Genomic DNA, 20,244 nt, shown 5'->3' with positions numbered 1-20,244 from the left:
GCTGTGGCAATCTATCGAGTTAGCACAATAATTTCAAGTTTAAATGGTGAAACTTCAGCTTTTGATACTTACGGTCAGCCAGTCAAGAAAGAAAATGAAGAGGGCGTTGAACGGGAAAATGTATCCAATAAGTGCATCCATACTTATCCAATACTAATTAGAAGATCTTCAGAATAAGGCATTGAATAGGAAAATGTATCCTCAGAAAGAAAACAAAGATCCCGCAAATCTTCAGAATCTCAACTCCCGAAGTGCCTTATAGGAACATATTGTGCCATGAGGACTTTTTTAAGCATGATCTCCAAAGAGAAACTGATTAAGAGACGCTTGTCGAGGAAGTTATGGCTTACCTTATTCTAAGTATGCCCAAGAAATTCATTCACAGCTATTGTTATTTTTGCATACATCAACGGAGAGGAACAATAACCCCATATCCACCATTTCTTTTCCAAATGATGTGGCAATCTATCGAGTTAGCACAATAATTTCAAGTTTAAATGGTGAAACTTCATCTTTTGATACTTACGGTCAGCCAGCCAAGAAAGAAAACGAAGAGGGCGTTGAACGGGAAAATGTATCCAATAAGTGCATCCATGCTTATCCAATACTAGTTAGAAGATCTTCAGAATAGAGCGTTGAACAGGAAAATGTATCCTCAGAAAGAAAACAAAGATCCGGCAAATCTTCAGAATCTCAAATCCCTAAGTGCCTTATAGGAACATACTGTGCTATGAAGACATCTTTAAGCATAATCTCCAAAGAGAAACAGAGTAAGAGACGCTTGTCGAGGAAGATATGGCTTACCTTATTCCAAGTATGCTCAAGAAATTCAGTCGCAGCAATTGTATTTTTTGCATAAATCAAGGGAGGACCAGTGACCCCATATCCACCATTTCTTGATTTTCTCTGCAGCAAAATAATTACCACGTAAATAATAATGATGAAACCTTCGAAGCTATGATGGGATATTTTTGGAAGTGTGGGCCAAATTGGCTTGAATAACCGTGAACAACTATGAGTTTTTGCACCAGCATGGCTTTCAAATCTTACTATTCCTATATTTCTTAACCATAAATTTACTCGATAAAGTTCCAATACCTCGTGAAATAAGAAAGTCTCCCAGGATCAATAGAGTAAGTCATGCAAATAATTCGGAAGGATCAGCCACAACCATTTCTCTCCCAAGCATCAAGGAGCCGAAAGAGCCCTGAGGCCATCTGACTGATTAGAACAAGCCGCAGATAATGTTTGAAGAACCTGCAAAACAGTGGGTGCGGAGATTTTTACTCAATGGTGTTCTAGCCATGTTATGCCATCTTGATTAGTACTCTAATCTGTTGTTGTTTGGATCAAAACCAACGCCATGGTAGGTCATACAAATCTAGACAGCACACTCCAAAAACCATATAGGTATCTTGAGTATCCAAGCAGGTGGTGCATAAGCGACGAAGGGTAGACAGGAGGTCCCTTAGCTTGTAGAATAAGGGAAGCTTTGCAATGGTTATTGCAAGTTTAGCAAATCCATTGAATAAATGTGTGAAAAGTCCAAGAAACATCACACCCACATCCAAGAATATGACTCCATCTTCTGCATCATGGCAATGCATCTTTATCCTCAGAAAAACCATCATAGCAATTAAGCCAAAAATGATAATAAGGTGGCAATTCATGTAAGAAAGAAGGTTATTAAGAGATGGTTTATTTTTGAACTCTTTAGCATCGATGGTTAATGGTTAAAGTTTCAGGTTTTTCTTGCTCACTTGGTCTGCTTTCAAAGATATAAACTAATGAATATCTCTTCATCAACAGACATTATCTTGCGGTGCATCGTTGAAAAGTTTCATTTTTCTAATTCAGTATTTTAATGTTGTTAGTGCTGCAGGGTGGTTCCTGCTCCTATCGAACGGAGTATCGAGTTCTCCCCCCAGCTTGAGCCCTACCTGGAATGACGGAAAGGCTTCAGAAATTTTGTTGACAGAAACATAACTGTATAGTTCTTCTTCTTGAGCCCAGTACTAACGTCAATCCTTTCTGGAAGTGTGACCAATCGATGCGAAAGAAAAAGACTAATGTACAGTTATGCGGATTGAACAACTAAACTTTATCAAAAGATCTACATACATATCACTTAATTCTTATGTATTTACGTATCTAACACTTTAACTTTAATTTTTGCATGTATGCCACCTTATCTATGTATGAAAGGTGTATTTCACTTCTTAGAAGTTAAAATAATGGTATTTTTGATGTGATATGAAAGATTTGGATGGTATAAATATAAAAAAAATAAATTTTATTCTTAAAAATGTAAATACATAAGAATTGGTTGGTATTTATGTATATGCCCCATTTTTATTCAGGTTTGAACTTACTTCTTGCAGTAAGTCTGCAACTCCTTCTCAGGGCACTTGAAACTCATTAGTTCAAAGAACTCCAAAACATGCTCCCTTGGGTCCTGATACTCAATTTTCCGCTCAGACAAGTATAATATCGTTAAAGAGTTTTAGTTGCTGGCTGGAGGAGTGCAATCACTGCTGTCCCTCTAAGAATGTGAACTGATTGCCTGAGGGAATTCAATATCTGGTATGTGGTGAAGCTATCAAGACCAGTTGAAATTTCTTCCATGAAAAAGCGCTTTTGAAGGGCCAACCAAGATTTTGATTACAATGGCTTAGAGCGAGTCACAATCATCAAGTGGGAGAGAGGGAATCTACTGTGATAAATTCTAGATACAAGTCATCTGTAATGAAATGAAATTTTTTTTCATCAAATAAAACGAAAATCCTCTCTGTTTTGCAACATTTAAGATGGTTATTTTGCAGGATGTAAAGTGTTATCTAGTCAAGCAGAGAACCTGTCGGCAAGACACATTCAAGTGAGTGCATCATTTTTTTGTGTTTATGGGAACTTAAATACTTTTAGGAGTAATTTTTGCATCAAATTATTATTTTTACCCCTAATCACTATTTTTTACTTGGAGCCTTTTCTCAGGAAAATGGTACAAGTCAAAAGGCCAATTTACCACTTGTCATTCTTCTCTTCTGTCCGCCTGAAATAGTTTTTATCATTTAATCTCCAACCATGGTATCGGCACAAATCTCCAATCCTAAGATCTATCCTTTACAAACATGCCTACGCATCATCTAAATATTTCACGGTAAAGATGAAAATGTCTGTGATAGACGTACGCATCGCTGCGTACGATATTGAGGTTATACCGAGGGTACAAGGGGGTTATATCCGCGGTATAACCCCTTGTAACCTCCCTGTAACCTACTGTAAGTAACCTAAAATAAGTTTCGCGCTTCTGTTATCATATATTAAGAATTTATTAGTATGTTACATATAAGTTACAGAAGGTTACAGGGAGGTTACAAGGGGTTATACCACGGATGTAACTCTTTTGTACCCTCGGTATAACTCCAATATCGTACGCAGTGCTGCGTACGTCTATCGCATGCAAATTTTTTCTGAAAATCAGTGGGCTTGATTTTAACTTTGACGGTTCAAAAATTAAAATATACTTAAAAATAAATGTATAGGAATAATATGCTTTTTCTTTCAAAGACTAGAGCCTTTTTCTATTGTATCTTTGTATCCATATATCCATGAGCGGATTTAGGGGGTCTGCTGCTAGCTTAAAATATTTTTTTTGCTATAAATATTGAATTAGCTAAATAAATTTATTTTTTTATTATTTATATTTATATTTTATGTATGAGTTTGTTTTCATTTTATACATAATAAAGAGTTGAAATTGTTTTAGTTTATTTTTTAAATCTAAGCTCAAGTTTATTTATATAATCAATAATGATAATAATGAAGAGCGTATGCATAACTTCAATTATTAAGTTGTGCCTCCCAAGGACACACACACACACACACACACACACACACATACATACATACATACATTGATGCGGGTAGGTCAATGATCTCAAAGTAAAGTCTAGCTAGAAATGTTTTTCATTTTTTATCTTCCTTTAATACTAACCTTCATGTAAACATCAGTTTCTTGTTCAGGTTTGATGTTTGCTTATTTCTCCCTTCTTGATAGTTCATTTATCATATCTGTAAAACATACAGCAAATAATAGCAGAGTTTGTATGCCTGAAAAATCTAAGCAAAACAATTCCATAAATTGAACCATTTTTGCTAGCTTATTATAGCGAGTTCTGACCCCTAGACACCTTTTGGAGGAAACCACTGTTTCTATCAGTTATTTCTCCAGTGTGTGTATCATGCTGACTAATATAAGTAGAGATTCTTTGAGGAACAGATTCATTCATACAATGACCGTTGTAGGTTAACTTCTGTATCACATATATCTTTCCAGAACACTTTTAAAATGTCACTATATTTGTAGAACTGAACTTCATTCAATACATATAAGAATACAAACTTGACTTTAAGGTGACTGCGGGCTCCGAAAATTTCGACACCCCTAGACTCTTTTTTTTTATTTTTTTGTCAAGAGCTTTGAGGGTCAAATTTTCAGAAGACAAATTGAATTTTAGATAAGACACTACCCAGAGACTAAGTATTGTGTCTATGCATTGGCAACAACTAATCTCGTACGACTTCATTGACTTCTTCCAGACTCTATCATTCAAATGTCTAAGCTTACCCTACTCTATTATAATAACATTTTATTAGTATCCCTTATAAATACCACTTTTTTTCATGCACACACAAAATTGATTCTTATTTATATGTGATTACTTCAAATCAAAGGAACTGGTTTTCATTATATATCAACTTAAGATCAACTTGCTGATAACTTACAAAAGCTCTCATTGACTAGCTTCACGGATTTAAGAAATAACCTAACAATTCACGGTTGAATTACTAGCTTTTAGGGAGAGAAAAAGTTTACAACTAACTCATCAAAAGTAACTGGTTAGAAAGCATTTCTGCAAACATTACTTTTACTAGTATGCTTATACAAATCATAATTTATGTAGCCACTTCTTCTTCAAAGTATGTTCGACTGTTTGATCAAAACAAATCATTAATAATAGCTTTACATTTGTACCAAACTATGCATTAAATTATAGAAAACCACTCAATTTTTATATAGAAAAACAATATAGCCTTATAACAAACTAAATCAAATAAAATAACATTCTATTTCTTCCACTTCTTGTTCTCTCTTTTGTTCTTTATTCATTACTTTAGCAGTTTTAATTTATACCTTGTTATAACTATTACTATACTATAAGAAGTGCAATTACCAACAGAGAAAGAATGACGAGAATATCCTGGAGGGCATTGCGATGTTGTAGGTATTCTTCCATCTAAGCTTGTTTTCTTACTTGTATACTTTAAGATATGCAAAGAAGTTATCCTAAGACTAAGTTTTAAATTAAGGAGATATGAATTCTATTGGAGTTGAGATGAATGTTTTCTTAGCAAAATACCATAAAAATAAATTTTTAGTAAATGCTTTCGCTCTAAAGGTATTCTTAGAGTAGATCATATCTTTGATGCTAATGCAAGCAAACCTAAAAGAAAAAAGTTGTGCATGTTTTAACTTTCTAGCTAAGTTGTTTTGTATAAGTGTTGTTGAAAGAGGATCAAAAGATAAAAGCAAACTAGTTAAATATTAGTAAGATTTACATACATACCTCAATTACAATTTATTTATATATCTAACACCCACCACCAACAACAACAACAACAAAACCTTAATCCCACTACGTGGGGTCGGCTACATGAATCCTATATATCTAACACCCAAAATTCAATTTTTACATAAATGTTACCGATGCATGGAAATGTGTATTTCACTTTCTATAAGTTAAAATGTTTATTTTTTGATATGATACATTTATATTTGGGTGATATAAATTTTAAATTAAACTTTAGGTGTTAGACATGTAAATACATAAAATTAGGAATGTGTGTAAATACCCCTAAATATTATTGCCAAGTATACCTAATAAGAATTGATAAGGATGACCATAGTCAGTGTAGGGGGAAAGTAGTAATAGTTGTGTATAAATAAATAAATATTGATAATAGAGAACCATTAAATTTATATAATATTTTAAGCACAATAATATACAATTGAATTTATCCTAGTATACCTAGTTTCTATTTATTTATACATCTAACACCTTAACTTTTTTTTTTTAACATTTATTTCACTCAAATCTTTAATATCATATAAAAAATGTCACTAGTTTAACTTAAAAAAAAAGCGAAGTACACATGCCATATATGTAAAAATTGATGTTTAGATGGTATATATATGTAACACATAAGAATTTAGTGATATACATGTAAATATTCCTTTTAAAAATTAAGGATAGAATTTTTTAGTTGTTTGATGAGAATCTCAAGAAGATCTAAATTTATATAAAAATCCCCAAGTTTCCTATGTGCATAAATGTAAAAATGGAAGTTTTGATGTTAGATATATAAATACAAATAAATTGTGTGGGATATATATGTAAATTAAAAAAAAAGAAGAACAAAACAAGGGAAGCACTGGACTGTTGAGGCCGCGCATTTTCTGTTTGGGCACCTGAAGTATCTCTACGTGCGGAGCAGGTTATTCCTGAGTTATTTTCAGTTTATTTCTGGGTTATTTTCAATAATCTCGAAATAACCCAAAAATAAAGGCACAGGTTATTTCTGAGTTATTTTGAGATTATTATCTGAAAATAACTCAGGAATACCTGCACCGCACCTACAGCTTGGTGAGGAGTGCCCGTTCAGAAAGTTTAGCTTTGTGCATTCATCCAGCATGCACGAAATTTAGCCAGTGCTGCAGACAAAGCATAATTCACCATCTAGGATGCGTCAGGGCGTGGAACTGTTACGTTTGCATACATCCAAGATGCTTGAACATTTTGATTTTGAAATTATTTTGTTCGGCTTAGAGAGGGCTAGGTTTTTGATGAGGGAATTAGCGATTTGATTGGAGCGACTGAGTGAGATTCCATTGGAGGTGTAGGGAGATGGATCACCAGGGTTTCTATTGTTTGATTTTCGGCCCATTTCCGCAAATAAGCTCAAAAGCATTCATGAAAATTAAGCTTTGTGCAAACCTTTTTGTATCTTTTCAGTTTCTATTTTCTGACATTCTCTTTGGTGTTGTGCAGAGCGAATCTTGCAGAGAAACTAGAACCTTCTCAGTGGATTACCTCATTTTTATTGGCAGAAGGGTTTTTTTGCTTTGATTTCTATAACTGCATCACACCAAATTGGTTCAAGATCAAGTTGTTAGAAATGATGTCGGGAATCTCCACATCATCTATTCGACAGAAGTCTCCATACAGAATCACCAGGTAAAATCATCCCTTTCTGCAATTTTTGTTGGAGAACTTTTATATTTGCGCGCAGACAGTTTGAAAAATGGAGGTAGGAGACTTTTAATGTTCTAAACAACAGAAGTTTGACTTTTATGTATGTGATTTTCCCATACATGACACGATGTTTTTCTACAGTAGTCCCTAGTATTTGGTCAATGTAACCTGACTCCCATGAGAGAATATTTGCAATAGATGTAATCCATTGAAATGTGAATAAGAATTTCATATACACTGTTACATAAGAAGATACAGAAAATTTCTGGGAATGCACATGACAAGAACACACCCTTTCACGCCTATTTAGACAACTCTGTTGCACTCATTAGAAGAGCAGCAGCCTAAATGGAAACCAAGAGAGGTTTTACAGAGATTAAACTATACAGAAACCATCAACAGCCCAAATTCAATCTGAATGAATAAATTCTTAAAAAGGAAAACATCAAAATTATTTTTCTTATCTTCGTTGGAAGTTGAAAACTTTGATTGAAAATGCAAAGACAAAAGCAAAGAGCACAGCAAAGCAGGTTATGGCAGCAGCCACCGCTCCCAAGACGTCATGTCTGAACCCGAAGTATCTCCTCAAGAACTCCTGAACAGTTTCACCAGTTTCAATGGTGGTTGTATAGTCACCAAACTGTGAGGCAACCAATCCATACAAAGTCCATGCAACAGGGCAAGCCCATGAGTACCATCTCCACCATACAGGAATTCTCTGCAAGTGATAAAAAGCAACATTAGTGCTTATGCTGCATTATTGATAAAAAAGGCTTTTATATTTTGAGATCAAGCTAAACTTACTGGTCTTGGGATTAGAAAACCTGCGAAGATGTTCCATATTGCATAGAATGCTGTGGAGACTATGGCAGCAATGTCGCTGTTTGGTGTCATGGCTACTGCCATCATGCCATAGAATGTGAAGTACATGAAGGTCATGAACATGAAGAACACGTACCAAAAGAATTTCACTAATGTCCAGTCGAAAGAAATGCAACTATAGACAATCAGACCATAAATGATGGTCTGAAGAAAGATGTGTGGAATCTCAATGAGAACCTGCCATAGGGTAAGGTTGAAGACTGATGAATGGAGCAATCTGAATGAGTTTACTTTGCTTTTACTTAATTTGAAATCAAAGAGCATACCTGCGCAAATGCATAAGGAAGCGCAGAATACATTCCTGCAGCCTTCTCCCTATAGAAAACAGTTCGTTCAACATCTACAATGGGCTGCACAGTTTGGCCATTCTGTATTCCAATGAATAGAACAGCTGCATACATTGAGCCTAAAGAGTTGAACAGGTCTTGCTGTGTACCCCTGTAATGTATATTCAGAGAGTTTATTTATTTTTTTGGTTTTTCTCAGTTCAAAGTTATTAAAGAAAGCAAGAGTGTTGTGTCAACTTACACTTTTGTACCAAGTTTCCAAAAAATTGTCCCAAAAATTATAGCAATGACAGTGGTAAAGAAGATTCGTGTGGCTGTGTAAGAAGGGTTGCGCCAGTATGACTTGTGCTGCTTCCATAGGCAAGCATTGCACTGAGTCAAGAATGATTGCGAGTACTTGGTTGGAAAGAAAAGATCTTTCGAACCAGCAGGAGGGGCGCTTAGTTCATTGATCAGAGCTTTGTTTCTTCTGCATTTAGTAAGTGCTTTATGTTAAACTAAAGCTGCTTGAAGTAGCTGAAACTGTATGGTTGGTGAACTTACCGGTAAAGTTCAGAGTTTCTGTAGATTTCTGCAAAGTTAACGCCTAGAATGTCCTCTTGAGCCTGGGTGGTCACTTCTAGCATCCACGTTGCTGGGTTATAACCATCTTTAATCGACCTAACTCCTTCAACATCCTAAATAATAAAGAAGAAAGTGAAATGTTAATCACACATTTTGAACATTTATCTCTGATATGATTTTTTCTTTCTTTTTCCATTCCATTTTTATTGATGCTTACCTCAAAGTACTCAATGAGATGGCATGAACTGTGCCCTAACGGACCGACATAAATTTCTTCTCCACCCCGTTTCATTAGGAAAAGCTGCAGTTTAACAGATCCAAGCAATATGTCAATCCTAGCATGAGGACATGAAAAGCAAAATTTTCAATTTACCTCATCAAAAGCTTCAAAGATGTCAATGCTTGGCTGGTGAATTGTGCACACCACTGTCCTACCAGTGTCAACAGTGTTCCTTACTGTTCTCATCACAATGGCCGCAGCCCTCGCATCAAGCCCAGAGGTTGGCTCATCCATAAATATTATAGAGGGGTTGGCAACAAGCTCTACTGCAATTGTCAGTCTCTTTCGCTGCTCGGTTGACAAGCCATTCACTCCAGGTAAACCTACTATTGCTCCTCTCAGTACATGCAGTTCCACAAGTTCCATGACCTCCTCAATGAACACCTGCAGTTATTTATTTAAAGTTAATCTAGAGTTAGATTTATTTTTTTTAATTAATCTAAAGCTATATTTTTTTCCCTACTAACCTTTCTTGCTTTAGCATCAACTTCTTTGGGCAAACGCAGCCAAGCAGAGTAAAGGAGTGATTCATAGACGGTAACATGTGGTGAGTGGATGTCATTCTGCTCACAATATCCAGAAATCCTAGCAAATGTCTCCTGATTCTTAGGATATCCTGATATACGAATGTCTCCATCTATGTAACCACCAGTTTTTCGACCTGCTAAAACATCCATTAGAGTTGTCTTTCCAGCTCCGCTAACACCCATCAATGCTGTGAGGACTCCTGGTCTAAATGCTCCACTAACACCTTTCAATAGGACCAAATGATCTTCTTGTATTCCTTTGTCTTTCATTTCCTTGTAAAGAGAACGTATAAAAGGAAATTAACATTTTGTTTCAAAATGGGAGTAGTTAGGCACATATGGTATATCAACTACCTGTGGCATGTCCACGGAGTATCTGACATTGTCAAAGGTGATTGAAAGAGGAGCAAATGGGAGTACCATTCCTTGTTTCTTTTTCTCGTTGAAAATTCTATCTGTAATGTTTACGATATTTCAGTACATATAAAACTCATTTTTATTTTTTTGTTGACAGTAAAATGATTGAATTATAGAAGTTGTTCACCTTTGGGACCTGCCCCACCCTTAGAAGAATCAGCGCGTGTAGGTAATAATTCTGCAATTGAAGGTAATATCTCAAGGCTTGCTCCTGTTTTATTTGTTTGCTTCTCTGTCAATGTCTCTTCAGAAATGGTAGTTTGACCTTTTCCAAATGCTGAGGCAATATATCGAGTTAATAAAATAATTTGAAGTTTAAATTGTGAAGCTTGAGCTTTCAATACTTACGGTCAAGCCAATCAAGAAAGAAAATGAAGAGGGCGTTGAATAGGAAGATGTATCCAATAAGTGCACCCACACCTATCCAATACCAGTTAGCATCAACAAAGATCCCACGAAACTTCAAAATCTCAACTCCCAAAGGGTCATTGAATCCAGGAACATACTGTGCCATAAACATTGAAGACATCTTTAAGCATAATCTCCAAAGAGAAGTGCAAGTCTAGCCGCTTGTTGAGGAAGATATGCTTACCTTGTTCCAAGAATGCCCAAGAAATTCATTCACAGCAATTGCATTTTGTGCATACATCAAGGGAGAGGACCAGTAACCCCATATCCACCATTTCTTGATTTTCTCTGCAATTGGAAACTACGGCATAAGTAAATTATGATGAACCCTTCGAACCTTTAATGGGATATTTTTGGGAGTTTGGACGAAAATTGAATTGCATAAGAGTCAAACAACTAAGAGTTTTTGCATTAACACAGCTTTAAAATCCTAGTTTTCCTATTTTTCTTAAGTGTAAATCTGCTCGGTAAAGTTCCAATACCTCGTGAAATAAGAAAGCCTCCCAGGATCAATAGAACAAGTTGTGCGAATGATCCAAAAGTATCAGCCACAACCATTTCTCTCCCAAGAGCAGCAAGAAGCCGAAAGAGCCCTGATGCCATCTGACTGATTAGAACAAGCAGCAGATAATGTTTGAAGAACCTGCAAAACAGTAGGCGGTGAGATTTCTGCTCAAAATCATGCTAACCATGTTATGTCATCTTGATTGGTACTCTAACCTGTTGATGTTTGGATCAAACCCAATGACATAGTAAGTCATACAAATCCAGACAGCACACTCCAAAAACGATATAGGTATCTTGAGTATCCAAGTAGGTAGTGCATAAGCCCACGAAGGGTAGAAAAGGAGGTCCCTTTGCTTATAGAATATGGGAAGCTTTGCAATGCTCATTGCAAGTTCAGCAAACCCATTGAATAAATGTGTGACAAGTCCAAGAAACATCGCACCCAAGAAAATGACTCCATCCTCTGCATCACGGCGATGCATCTTTGTCCGTAGAAAAACCGTCATTGAAATTAAGCCAAGTATGATAAGCTGGGTGGTTTATGAAAGAAAAAAAAATGTTATTAGGAGATATTTTATTTATGAATTCCTTAGCTTCAATGGTTGATGGTTAAAGTTTCAGGTTTTCTTTACTCACTTGGACTACTTTGAAGATATAGACAAATGAATTTCTCTTCATCAACAACCATTCCCTTGAGGTGCATACTTTGAGAAGTTCCATTTTACTAATCCCATATTTTGATGTTGTTAGTGCCGCAGGGTGGTTCCTGCTCCTATCAAATGGAGTACCGAGTTCTACCCCTAGCTTGAGCCCGACGTGGAATGACCGAAAGGCTTCAGCAAATTCGTTCACAGAAACATAACAGTATGGTTCTTCTTTATGAGCCCAGTACTGATGTTGATCCTTTCTCGAAGTGACCTATTGATGCAAAGGAAAACGGCTTGATGAATAGTCATGTTGATTGAGGAACAAATTATTATTGAAAGATTTACATATATATCACTCAATTCTTATGTATTTACAAATCTAACAGATAAAATTTAGTTTTTACATGTCACCTTACCTATGCATGAAAAAACGTATTTTACATTTTAGAAAATAATGGTTTTTTGATGTGATATGCAAGTTTTGGATGGTATAAATGTAAAAAAATAAAGTTTAGGCATTAGATGTGTGAATACATGAGAATTGGGTGGTACGTATGTAAATGCCCCCTTTTTATTTAGTTTTTCAACTTACTTCTTGCAGGAAGTCTGCAACTCCTTTTCTCTCAGGACACTTGAAACCCATTAATTCGAAGAACTCCAAAACATGCTCCCTTGGGCCCTGATACACAATTTTCCCCTCAGATAGAAGTATAATATCATCAAAGAGTTCATATGTTTCGGGCGCTGGCTGGAGCAGTGCAATTACTGCTGTCCCCCCAAGAATATGAACAGATTGCCTGAGGGAATTCACTATCTGGTATGTAGTGGAGCTATCAAGTCCAGTTGAAATTTCATCCATGAAAAGCGCTTTCGAAGGGCCGACAAGCATTTCACCTGACCAGAAATTTGATTACAATGGCATAGAGTGAGTCACGAGTTTCAAATGGGAGAAAGAAAATCTTCTTAGTTAAATTCTACATACAGGTCATGTAAAATGAAATGCAAGTTATTTTCATCACATAAAATGAAAACTATTTCTATTTTGCAGCATTCAAGATAGTTATTTTGCAGGATAAAAAGTGTTAATCTTGTTAAGCAGAAGAGTCTCTCTTCAAGGCAGAAGGAAGAGCCAAATTTTTTTCATGTTTAGGAGTATTGTTTGCATAGACTTTTTTGTTTTACACCTGATCACTAATCTTTTTTACTTTGAACATTTTCTCAGGAAAATGGGACAAGTCACAATGCCAATTTACCTGTTGTCACTCGTTTCTTCTGTCCGCCTGAAATGCCTCTTATCATTGAATCTCCAACCATGGTGTCGGCACAAATCTCCAATCCTAAGATCTTTAACAGGAGGAGATGACAAAGAAGGTATTATTTTTTATGTTTATGGAAACTTAAATAGATCATCTGCGAAGTGATTTCTGTTTTTGGAGATTTACCTTAAGCATATAATCTGTCACAACATTCTCCTGCCCTTCCACTGATATGGCCTGCCATTGTAAAATAAATAAATGTCTTACTGAACTCTTAATCTGGTAAGTATTACAAAAAAATTACTTGCAGAGTATAATATAGTTAATTTATCTCATTAGCAATGTCGTGTTGAGGTTTATCCTGACTAATTAGGTCGATTTTAGGATACGTTTTTTTTCTTCATTTGATGCAGAAAGATAGACATTATTATTCTTTTGACAAATACAACTTTGATAATTAAGGCTTTTGCATTTAAGTTAAAACTACTGAGATTTTGATCTATCCTATAAGGAAAACCTAGCTATGTTAACTTGTAAGATTATTTAGTTTGATATCGACCATAAAAAACAAATAATAAAAAACAAATAATGAAGTTAACCAAAAATTTTTTTTTTTGAAGTGATTTTTGAAAATTGAAGTTATTGTCTTTTTAGATGCATGTAAGGCATGCACATACAAATTTATTTAGAGTAACTTTTTTCAGGCACAATATGAAATATGGTATTAAACTATTAACAAAATTTAGAAGCACGCCTACTTTTAATCTAAATATTTCACGGTAAAAAGTGGGTATGATTTTAATTTTGAGGGTTCAAATATTAGAACATGCTTAAAAATAAATTTGTAGGAATAATTTGCTTTTTTTTCTTTATATTATTGTATATATATGTGTAAAGTGTTTATTTATCATTTATGTATGAGCTTGTTCTCTTTTATTTATAATAAATAGTTGAAATTGTTTTTTTTTTAATTTATGCTTAAGTTTATTTATATACTAATAATAATAATAATAATAAAGAGTATATATATAACTCAAATTATTAAATTATAATAAATAGTTGAGTTTATTTTTTAAATAGCCAAATTGCGCCTCCCAAGAAAAATATCTAGCTTCCTGCATTGTATATATGTGCGAGTACAATAAATTTTCATTTCTGTTTTATGTCAATGCACTCAAATTAAACTCTAAACTCGAGCTTAATACGTATTTTTTATTATACTAACCTTCATGTAAACATCAATTTCTGGGTCAGGCTTGATGTTTGCTTCTTTCTCCCTTCTTGATAGCTCAGTTAGCATATCTGCAAAAAATGTAGCAAATAATAGCTGAGCTTCTATACCTGAAAAATCTAAGCAAAATTCTATAAGCTGAACCATGTTTGGCAGCCTACCATAGCGAGTTCCAACCCCTTGACACCTTGAGGAGAAAGCCATTGTTTCTCTCACAGTCATTTCACCGATGTGTGTATCATGCTGACTAATATAAGCAGAGGTTCTCTGAGGAACAAATTCATTCATACGATGACCGTTGTAGGTAACTTCTCCAGAAACCTGATAAATTTTAAATTTTGCCATGGTTACTTCAGTTAGCTTTCTTCTGTTTTTAGATGCAATTGAGGAAAAATAATATTTGTTGTGTTATCAATATATCAAGGAAGATTTACCTACATACCACTCAATTCGTATGTATTTGCATATCTAATGACTGAACTATAAATTTTACATAAACGCGACCTTAAGTATGCATGAAAAGATGTTCACTTTCTAAAAGTTAACATGGTGGTATTTTTTATGTGATATGCAAGAATTGGGTGTTATAAACGTAACAAGTAAAGTTTAGGCGTTAGATATGTGGAAACATAGAAATTTTGTTGCTATGTTTGTAAATGTGGAGAATAGTCCCGCATTGATTGCAAAAAGAAAGTTGGGTTTTAAATATTAGATGGCCCCCATTGTCCTTATTTTTGAACATTTTGGAGGATGGGTGTCAATTGATTTATTCCATTAGGGCCAACTTAGGTCTATTTTTACACTAATTACTCTATCCAAAGAAATCTCTCAAAATTCACTTGGTAAGAAAATATATTTAGCTTGCCCTAATATTCAATCCAAACATCTACATAACACAGACGATGCGAAATGGCATTACCATAAAAAGTTGGAAACATAATATTAGATATGCCTTATTTACTTAATTAATTATAAATGTAAAATGTGTGATAAAAAATATTTATTTTTCAAAAAATTTTAAAAATAAAAATAATATATGCATCAAATAAAAAACTTGAGGATAAAAAAATATTTTTTTAGTTATAATTATATTTCAATAACTTATCAAGTGTACTTTCTTTTTATCAAGTGTATATAATTGTCAATATCACACCAACATTACATTGAATTATTTGGCATTGACTTTGTCAATATTATTGTTATATTGTCCGCTCAAAATGTCAAAAGAGAAAATAGTTTATGATTTTCAAAACATCTAAATTAAATATGAACATATTTAATTTAGATGTTTTGAAAATCATAAACTATTTATGTTCCTCTAATTGGCCAACACAATTACTGTCACTAAAATCACATTTCTCTTAAATAGAATCTTTGCTACACAACAAAATATAAAGTTTCTATAAGTCGGCTTAAAGAAAAACTTCATTGCATGGACCGATTTTTTGAAGTCTGTGCTTCATAAATCTCCATCCAATTTTGCCAAATTTTGCAGGGAGACTAATAGCTTAAATTATTTTTGAAAAACAAAGTTGTATTATGTACCTTGAGCGTTGAATCAAGTTTTCCTGACAGGGCCAACAAAAGTGTAGTTTTCCCGGAGGATGGAGGGCCCAAAAGCAACGTCATTCTGCATATCAGAGGTACTAATCAGATATTCTTGACAAAATATATAACCAAATTTTTTTCTTTAAACAGGGAAAAAAAAAGAAATTTGCATACATGCCACACAATTCTTATGTATTTACTTATGGAACACCTAAAGTTTGATATTTACATTTATAAAACTTTGGTGTCATAAACTTATGCATGGAAATGTGTATTTTATTTCTACAAAGATAGTGGCGATGAATATTTTTGATGTGATGTTAAATATTTGCGTGGTATCATGAAAGAGGAATGTTTTAAGTTGTAGATATATAAATAAAATAAAATTGTGTGGTATGTATGTGAATGCCCAAAAAAGGCCTTTCATACCTGCAAGGTCTTACAATCCCATTGATATCATTAAGGATGGATATTGGTTTCTTTCCACTTGGCACAACATGCAGCGCACTCAACACTCCCTAAAATGAAATAAATAAGCAGCAAAATTTATGATTCCTTTTTTCTTTTTTTAACGAGTCCTGTAATTTAGAAAATCTGTTGATTACCATGATTTTATTCACAAAAAAGTTAAGGACAGTTGGAACACCCCGGTTCCCCACGTATGCCTCAGCTTCTATGTTAAGATGTTCAAACCTGACTTCAATCGTTGGGTTATCAATTCCAACACTGAAACAGAGAAAACAATAAAAATCAGTCCTCAACTTTGTTAACTCATGCTTTCAGAATCTGTAAAGTTTGTTCTACTTTTGCTTTTTATTGAAAAACTCACCGTTCCATGCGGTCTCTGAGCTTAAGAAGAAACTTCTCATTGTCCTCTTCTGCAGTTTTGACCAGATTCTCAAGCAAGTTTTTCCTCTCCAGGATTCCGAGGTCCTGGATGTCGACTTCCTGCACCGGGCCGCCGGCTCCTTTGAGAATTCCCCGCCTCATGCGATCGTAGGTGGGGAGCTTCTCAAGCACCGCCCATTTCAACGCCTCCTCGTCGTCTTCCTCCCTGCCAGATCTGCCGAAGACGGTGCTCGTTGTTCGCCATGTGGAGGCGCTCCGGCTCATGCTCCTCATGCTCCCTCTTATGCTTGCCATTCTCATACTACTCTCCATCTTCCTTCAGCCTCAGCTTCTCACTCGCAATCTTCTTGACTACTTTATAAAGATTGGAGCTTTGTTAATTTACAGGTAATTGTGTTTCATGAAAGGCCAACCAGAGCCCAGAATTGAACGGTTGCTTCGAGTTTAAAGGTGATTTGGTTTGTTTGCCCTCCTGTAATCTTGTTGAGAGGGAAAATTTCAAATTAGAGGAGTGGGTGTTTTGGTGTAATTGGGGAGTGGGGAGAAAGAGCTTTATAATGTTAGCAGTCGCGGAAATGATTAGCTGTTTGAGCTTTCCTACTGGAAACTTTGTTCTCTTTTGTGGACCAAGTCTTCTTTGGTTGTCATCATTTTGTTTGTAAAGCATTGTTTAATGAGAGCGATACTATCAATGATTTTTAGGAGTTTGATAGGGGGGAAACTATAAATAATATGTATATATATATATATTAGTATTTGTGCATGGCAACATGTATACGATCAGTCAAATAATGCATGATTATTTATATTTAAGTTTTATTCCATCCGAGGAGCCCAAGTTTAACACGTACTTGGCAGGTAAAGTAAAATGTGTTGTTGTACGTTGTATTGGTCCTGGGGATGCTGCTCCTATCCCCCAATTGGAGCTCTGGGAAGAAACTTTGGTGCTTTTGATTATGTGCTGAATAACTTAAAATTTAAATGGAATTCAAAATGAGTAGGAAAGTGAACTTTAGAGTTTATTTTCAAGCTAGACTATGTGCTATTTAGTAATAGCATTAAAGTTCTTGATGCTTATTTGAAATCGTGTTTGTGATCTTATTGATCGTATGTGCAAGAAATATGGGGCAGGAAGTGTTGATAAAAGCACTCCTGGGGTTTATTTATTCGTGAACCGCAGTTTAAAGGTGTTTATCTCGTCCCACGGTCCACAAATAAACATTTGCAAATCTACCCTTCCCTCATTTGCTTTCGCCCCATCCTCACTTGGGATAGGGAAAAGAACATGGTGAATGGAACATTTTCTTGATATTCATTTTCATTTTCTTTTTATTTGCAACCTCATGCATTTTCTCTGATTTTCTTGTTTCTTTGCAATGGAATTGCTCATCCGGGCTCGCTTATGTAGTTGTTTTAGAATTTGTGCATATATGAAATGATGGACTCGGTTTGCTTGTGCTAGAACCTTCATTGTATGAAATAATGATGTGATGATGTTAGGCTGTTATTTATCCATGAAATTTTCTTGAATGGCAGCTTCAGTTTAGGGTTTAGGGTGAAGTATTTATGAATGGATTTTGCTCTTATTGACTGTCTGAATTGGACTGAAGAATGCATTTCTCAGTTTGAGATTTTGGTCTTTTAGTAGCTCTAATGTGAATGGACTTTGCCATTGCATTTTAAGGTGAATGGACTTTTATTAACTATCCATTTTTTAGGATATTGATGTTTCCTTACTAAATCTCGGAATATCTTTAGTACCATTGGTATGAAAGTTAAATCAATGTATCCATATATTTATTTATGCACGTCAATGTAGGGATGGAAGGGTAGAGACAATCATGCATGGAACTCTCCCCTCCTTGGGAAAAATATGAAACATTCATCATTGTTTCAGTTTGACAGAAGCATATATGGTTCTCAGTTGGTAATATCAACTTTAGGGCATGTTATATATGTTTAAGGAATTCGGTATTTGGCAGAGACGAAATATCGATTTCACACGCGCTAGACTCTATGATGAGAAACCCACGCCATGTGCCACTCTTTGAGAATCCCACGTCACGGGAGATCGAACCCCTGACCTAAGGGGACTTACAGTAACCTTGCCACCAACAGGCCAAGGCTTGTGCACTATATATATATATATATATATATATATGAGAAGTATTATAGTGAGAAGCAATAATAAGTAAAACCAACAGAATATGTAGTGCATGATTTTATTAATGTTTAATCACACAATTATAATGTATCAATCTTTATTGAACAGCCAAAGTTTAATATTTACACATAGTGATGGTGGTTTTTTTTTTTATGAGATGTTCCAGACTTGATTGTTATGCAAGTAAATATGAATATTTAGGTGTTTGATATAAATAATTTTACATAAGAATTTTGTGATATGTATGTCAAATTCCTATTTATGTTGATTTGTAAATGTAACCAAAGTATAAATTTCAAGATTTTTGCAATTGGTTTTTTGTAAAATTGCTCAATTTCTCATAGAATTCGACAATTATGCTAACTTTATCCTAATATGGTGTGTAGGATGCTCTCCTATTTATCATATAACATTTGAAATCATATACCGACCTTCTAGATATGACAAGAAATGGGCATCATAAGGGATATTAGATCATCTGTTATTTGGGAGAAAGAAATAAAAATGATTTTTTGTGACATTTCCTTGAAAGAGATTGAGATAGAAATAATTAGTAGGAGAATTTGTAGTGTACTGTAAATCTTCTGGAAGGATTTTAGAAAATCATGTGTTTGATATGAAAAAATACATGTACAATGTAAAGTATGAATAAATTTGAAGTTTACACCGTAGTTAATATTCGATGAATTTAGAACTCGGTTGATTTTACCAAATTTGATATTTACACAATTTATTGATGAAAAATATTATCGGCAAGCCGCCACCTATCCCCATAGCAGACCGCCACCCGCCACCCGTTGCCGAACACCGCACACTGCCCCCACCTGTCGTCTGCTGCTCGTTGTCGCCGCCCAACGCCTGCCGCCTAATGTATTTCTTTGTCCAATGCTAACTATCAGTCGTTGGCTATCACATTCACAGTCATCGACCATAGCAACCCGTCATCCATCATCGTAGCTTGACGTCCGCAGTTGTCGCCGCCTTCTCCACTACCACGACTACTGGCTGTCATCCTCCACCGCAACTTATCTATCGCTGCTTTCCATCACTGCCTCCACCCGTTTCCAACCACCATCGCCGATCATTGGTTATCATTGTCAATTGTTGTCGCCACTATGGAATGCCGCTCATCACCCGCCAATAATATCTTATATATTTTGAAATACATTGTCTTTAATCTACTTCAAACCAAACTAAAAAATATAAATTTCTATATTTATTGTATAGTGAACTAGACAACTTCAAAGTATTTCAAATATAATACATTAACTCTATATTACTTTCATTTTACACTGCATTACTTTTTAGCAAACCAAACAACCCCTGAAATGACAAACTCTGATGAATTGCATTGAGTTGGAGTC

The 20,244-nt window shown here is 34.9% G+C and overlaps 1 protein-coding gene and 1 long non-coding RNA gene across 2 annotated transcripts; one reads left to right on the top strand and one right to left on the bottom strand.

Annotated features, from left to right (window-relative positions):
- The first annotated feature begins 2,286 nt into the window (after window positions 1–2,286).
- On the top strand, window positions 2,287–7,178 carry LOC110026884. Its single transcript, XR_002294274.1, has 3 exons — window positions 2,287–2,742; window positions 2,823–2,875; window positions 7,110–7,178. It is a non-coding gene; the product is annotated as an uncharacterized LOC110026884 (long non-coding RNA).
- Window positions 6,707–17,449, bottom strand: LOC110026881 (ABC transporter G family member 39-like). The gene is made up of 23 exons (XM_020728072.1): window positions 16,697–17,449; window positions 16,473–16,593; window positions 16,297–16,385; window positions 15,865–15,949; window positions 14,314–14,640; window positions 13,275–13,325; window positions 13,086–13,176; window positions 12,425–12,726; window positions 11,822–12,103; window positions 11,399–11,715; window positions 11,161–11,321; window positions 10,863–10,966; window positions 10,619–10,775; window positions 10,407–10,547; window positions 10,208–10,308; window positions 9,794–10,126; window positions 9,420–9,710; window positions 9,264–9,347; window positions 9,026–9,159; window positions 8,724–8,951; window positions 8,462–8,633; window positions 8,118–8,372; window positions 6,707–8,031 (listed from the first exon to the last, which is right to left on the bottom strand). The coding sequence occupies exons 1-23, from the start codon at window positions 17,026–17,028 to the stop codon at window positions 7,774–7,776; spliced, it is 4,416 nt and encodes a 1,471-aa protein (XP_020583731.1). The 5' UTR covers window positions 17,029–17,449; the 3' UTR covers window positions 6,707–7,773.
- Between the last annotated feature and the right edge of the window lie 2,795 nt (window positions 17,450–20,244).

This window comes from Phalaenopsis equestris, unplaced genomic scaffold (genome assembly GCF_001263595.1).
Source record: "Phalaenopsis equestris unplaced genomic scaffold, ASM126359v1 Scaffold000402, whole genome shotgun sequence".
Lineage (NCBI taxonomy): Eukaryota > Viridiplantae > Streptophyta > Magnoliopsida > Asparagales > Orchidaceae > Phalaenopsis > Phalaenopsis equestris.
This window is presented reverse-complemented; position numbering and strand designations above follow the sequence as displayed.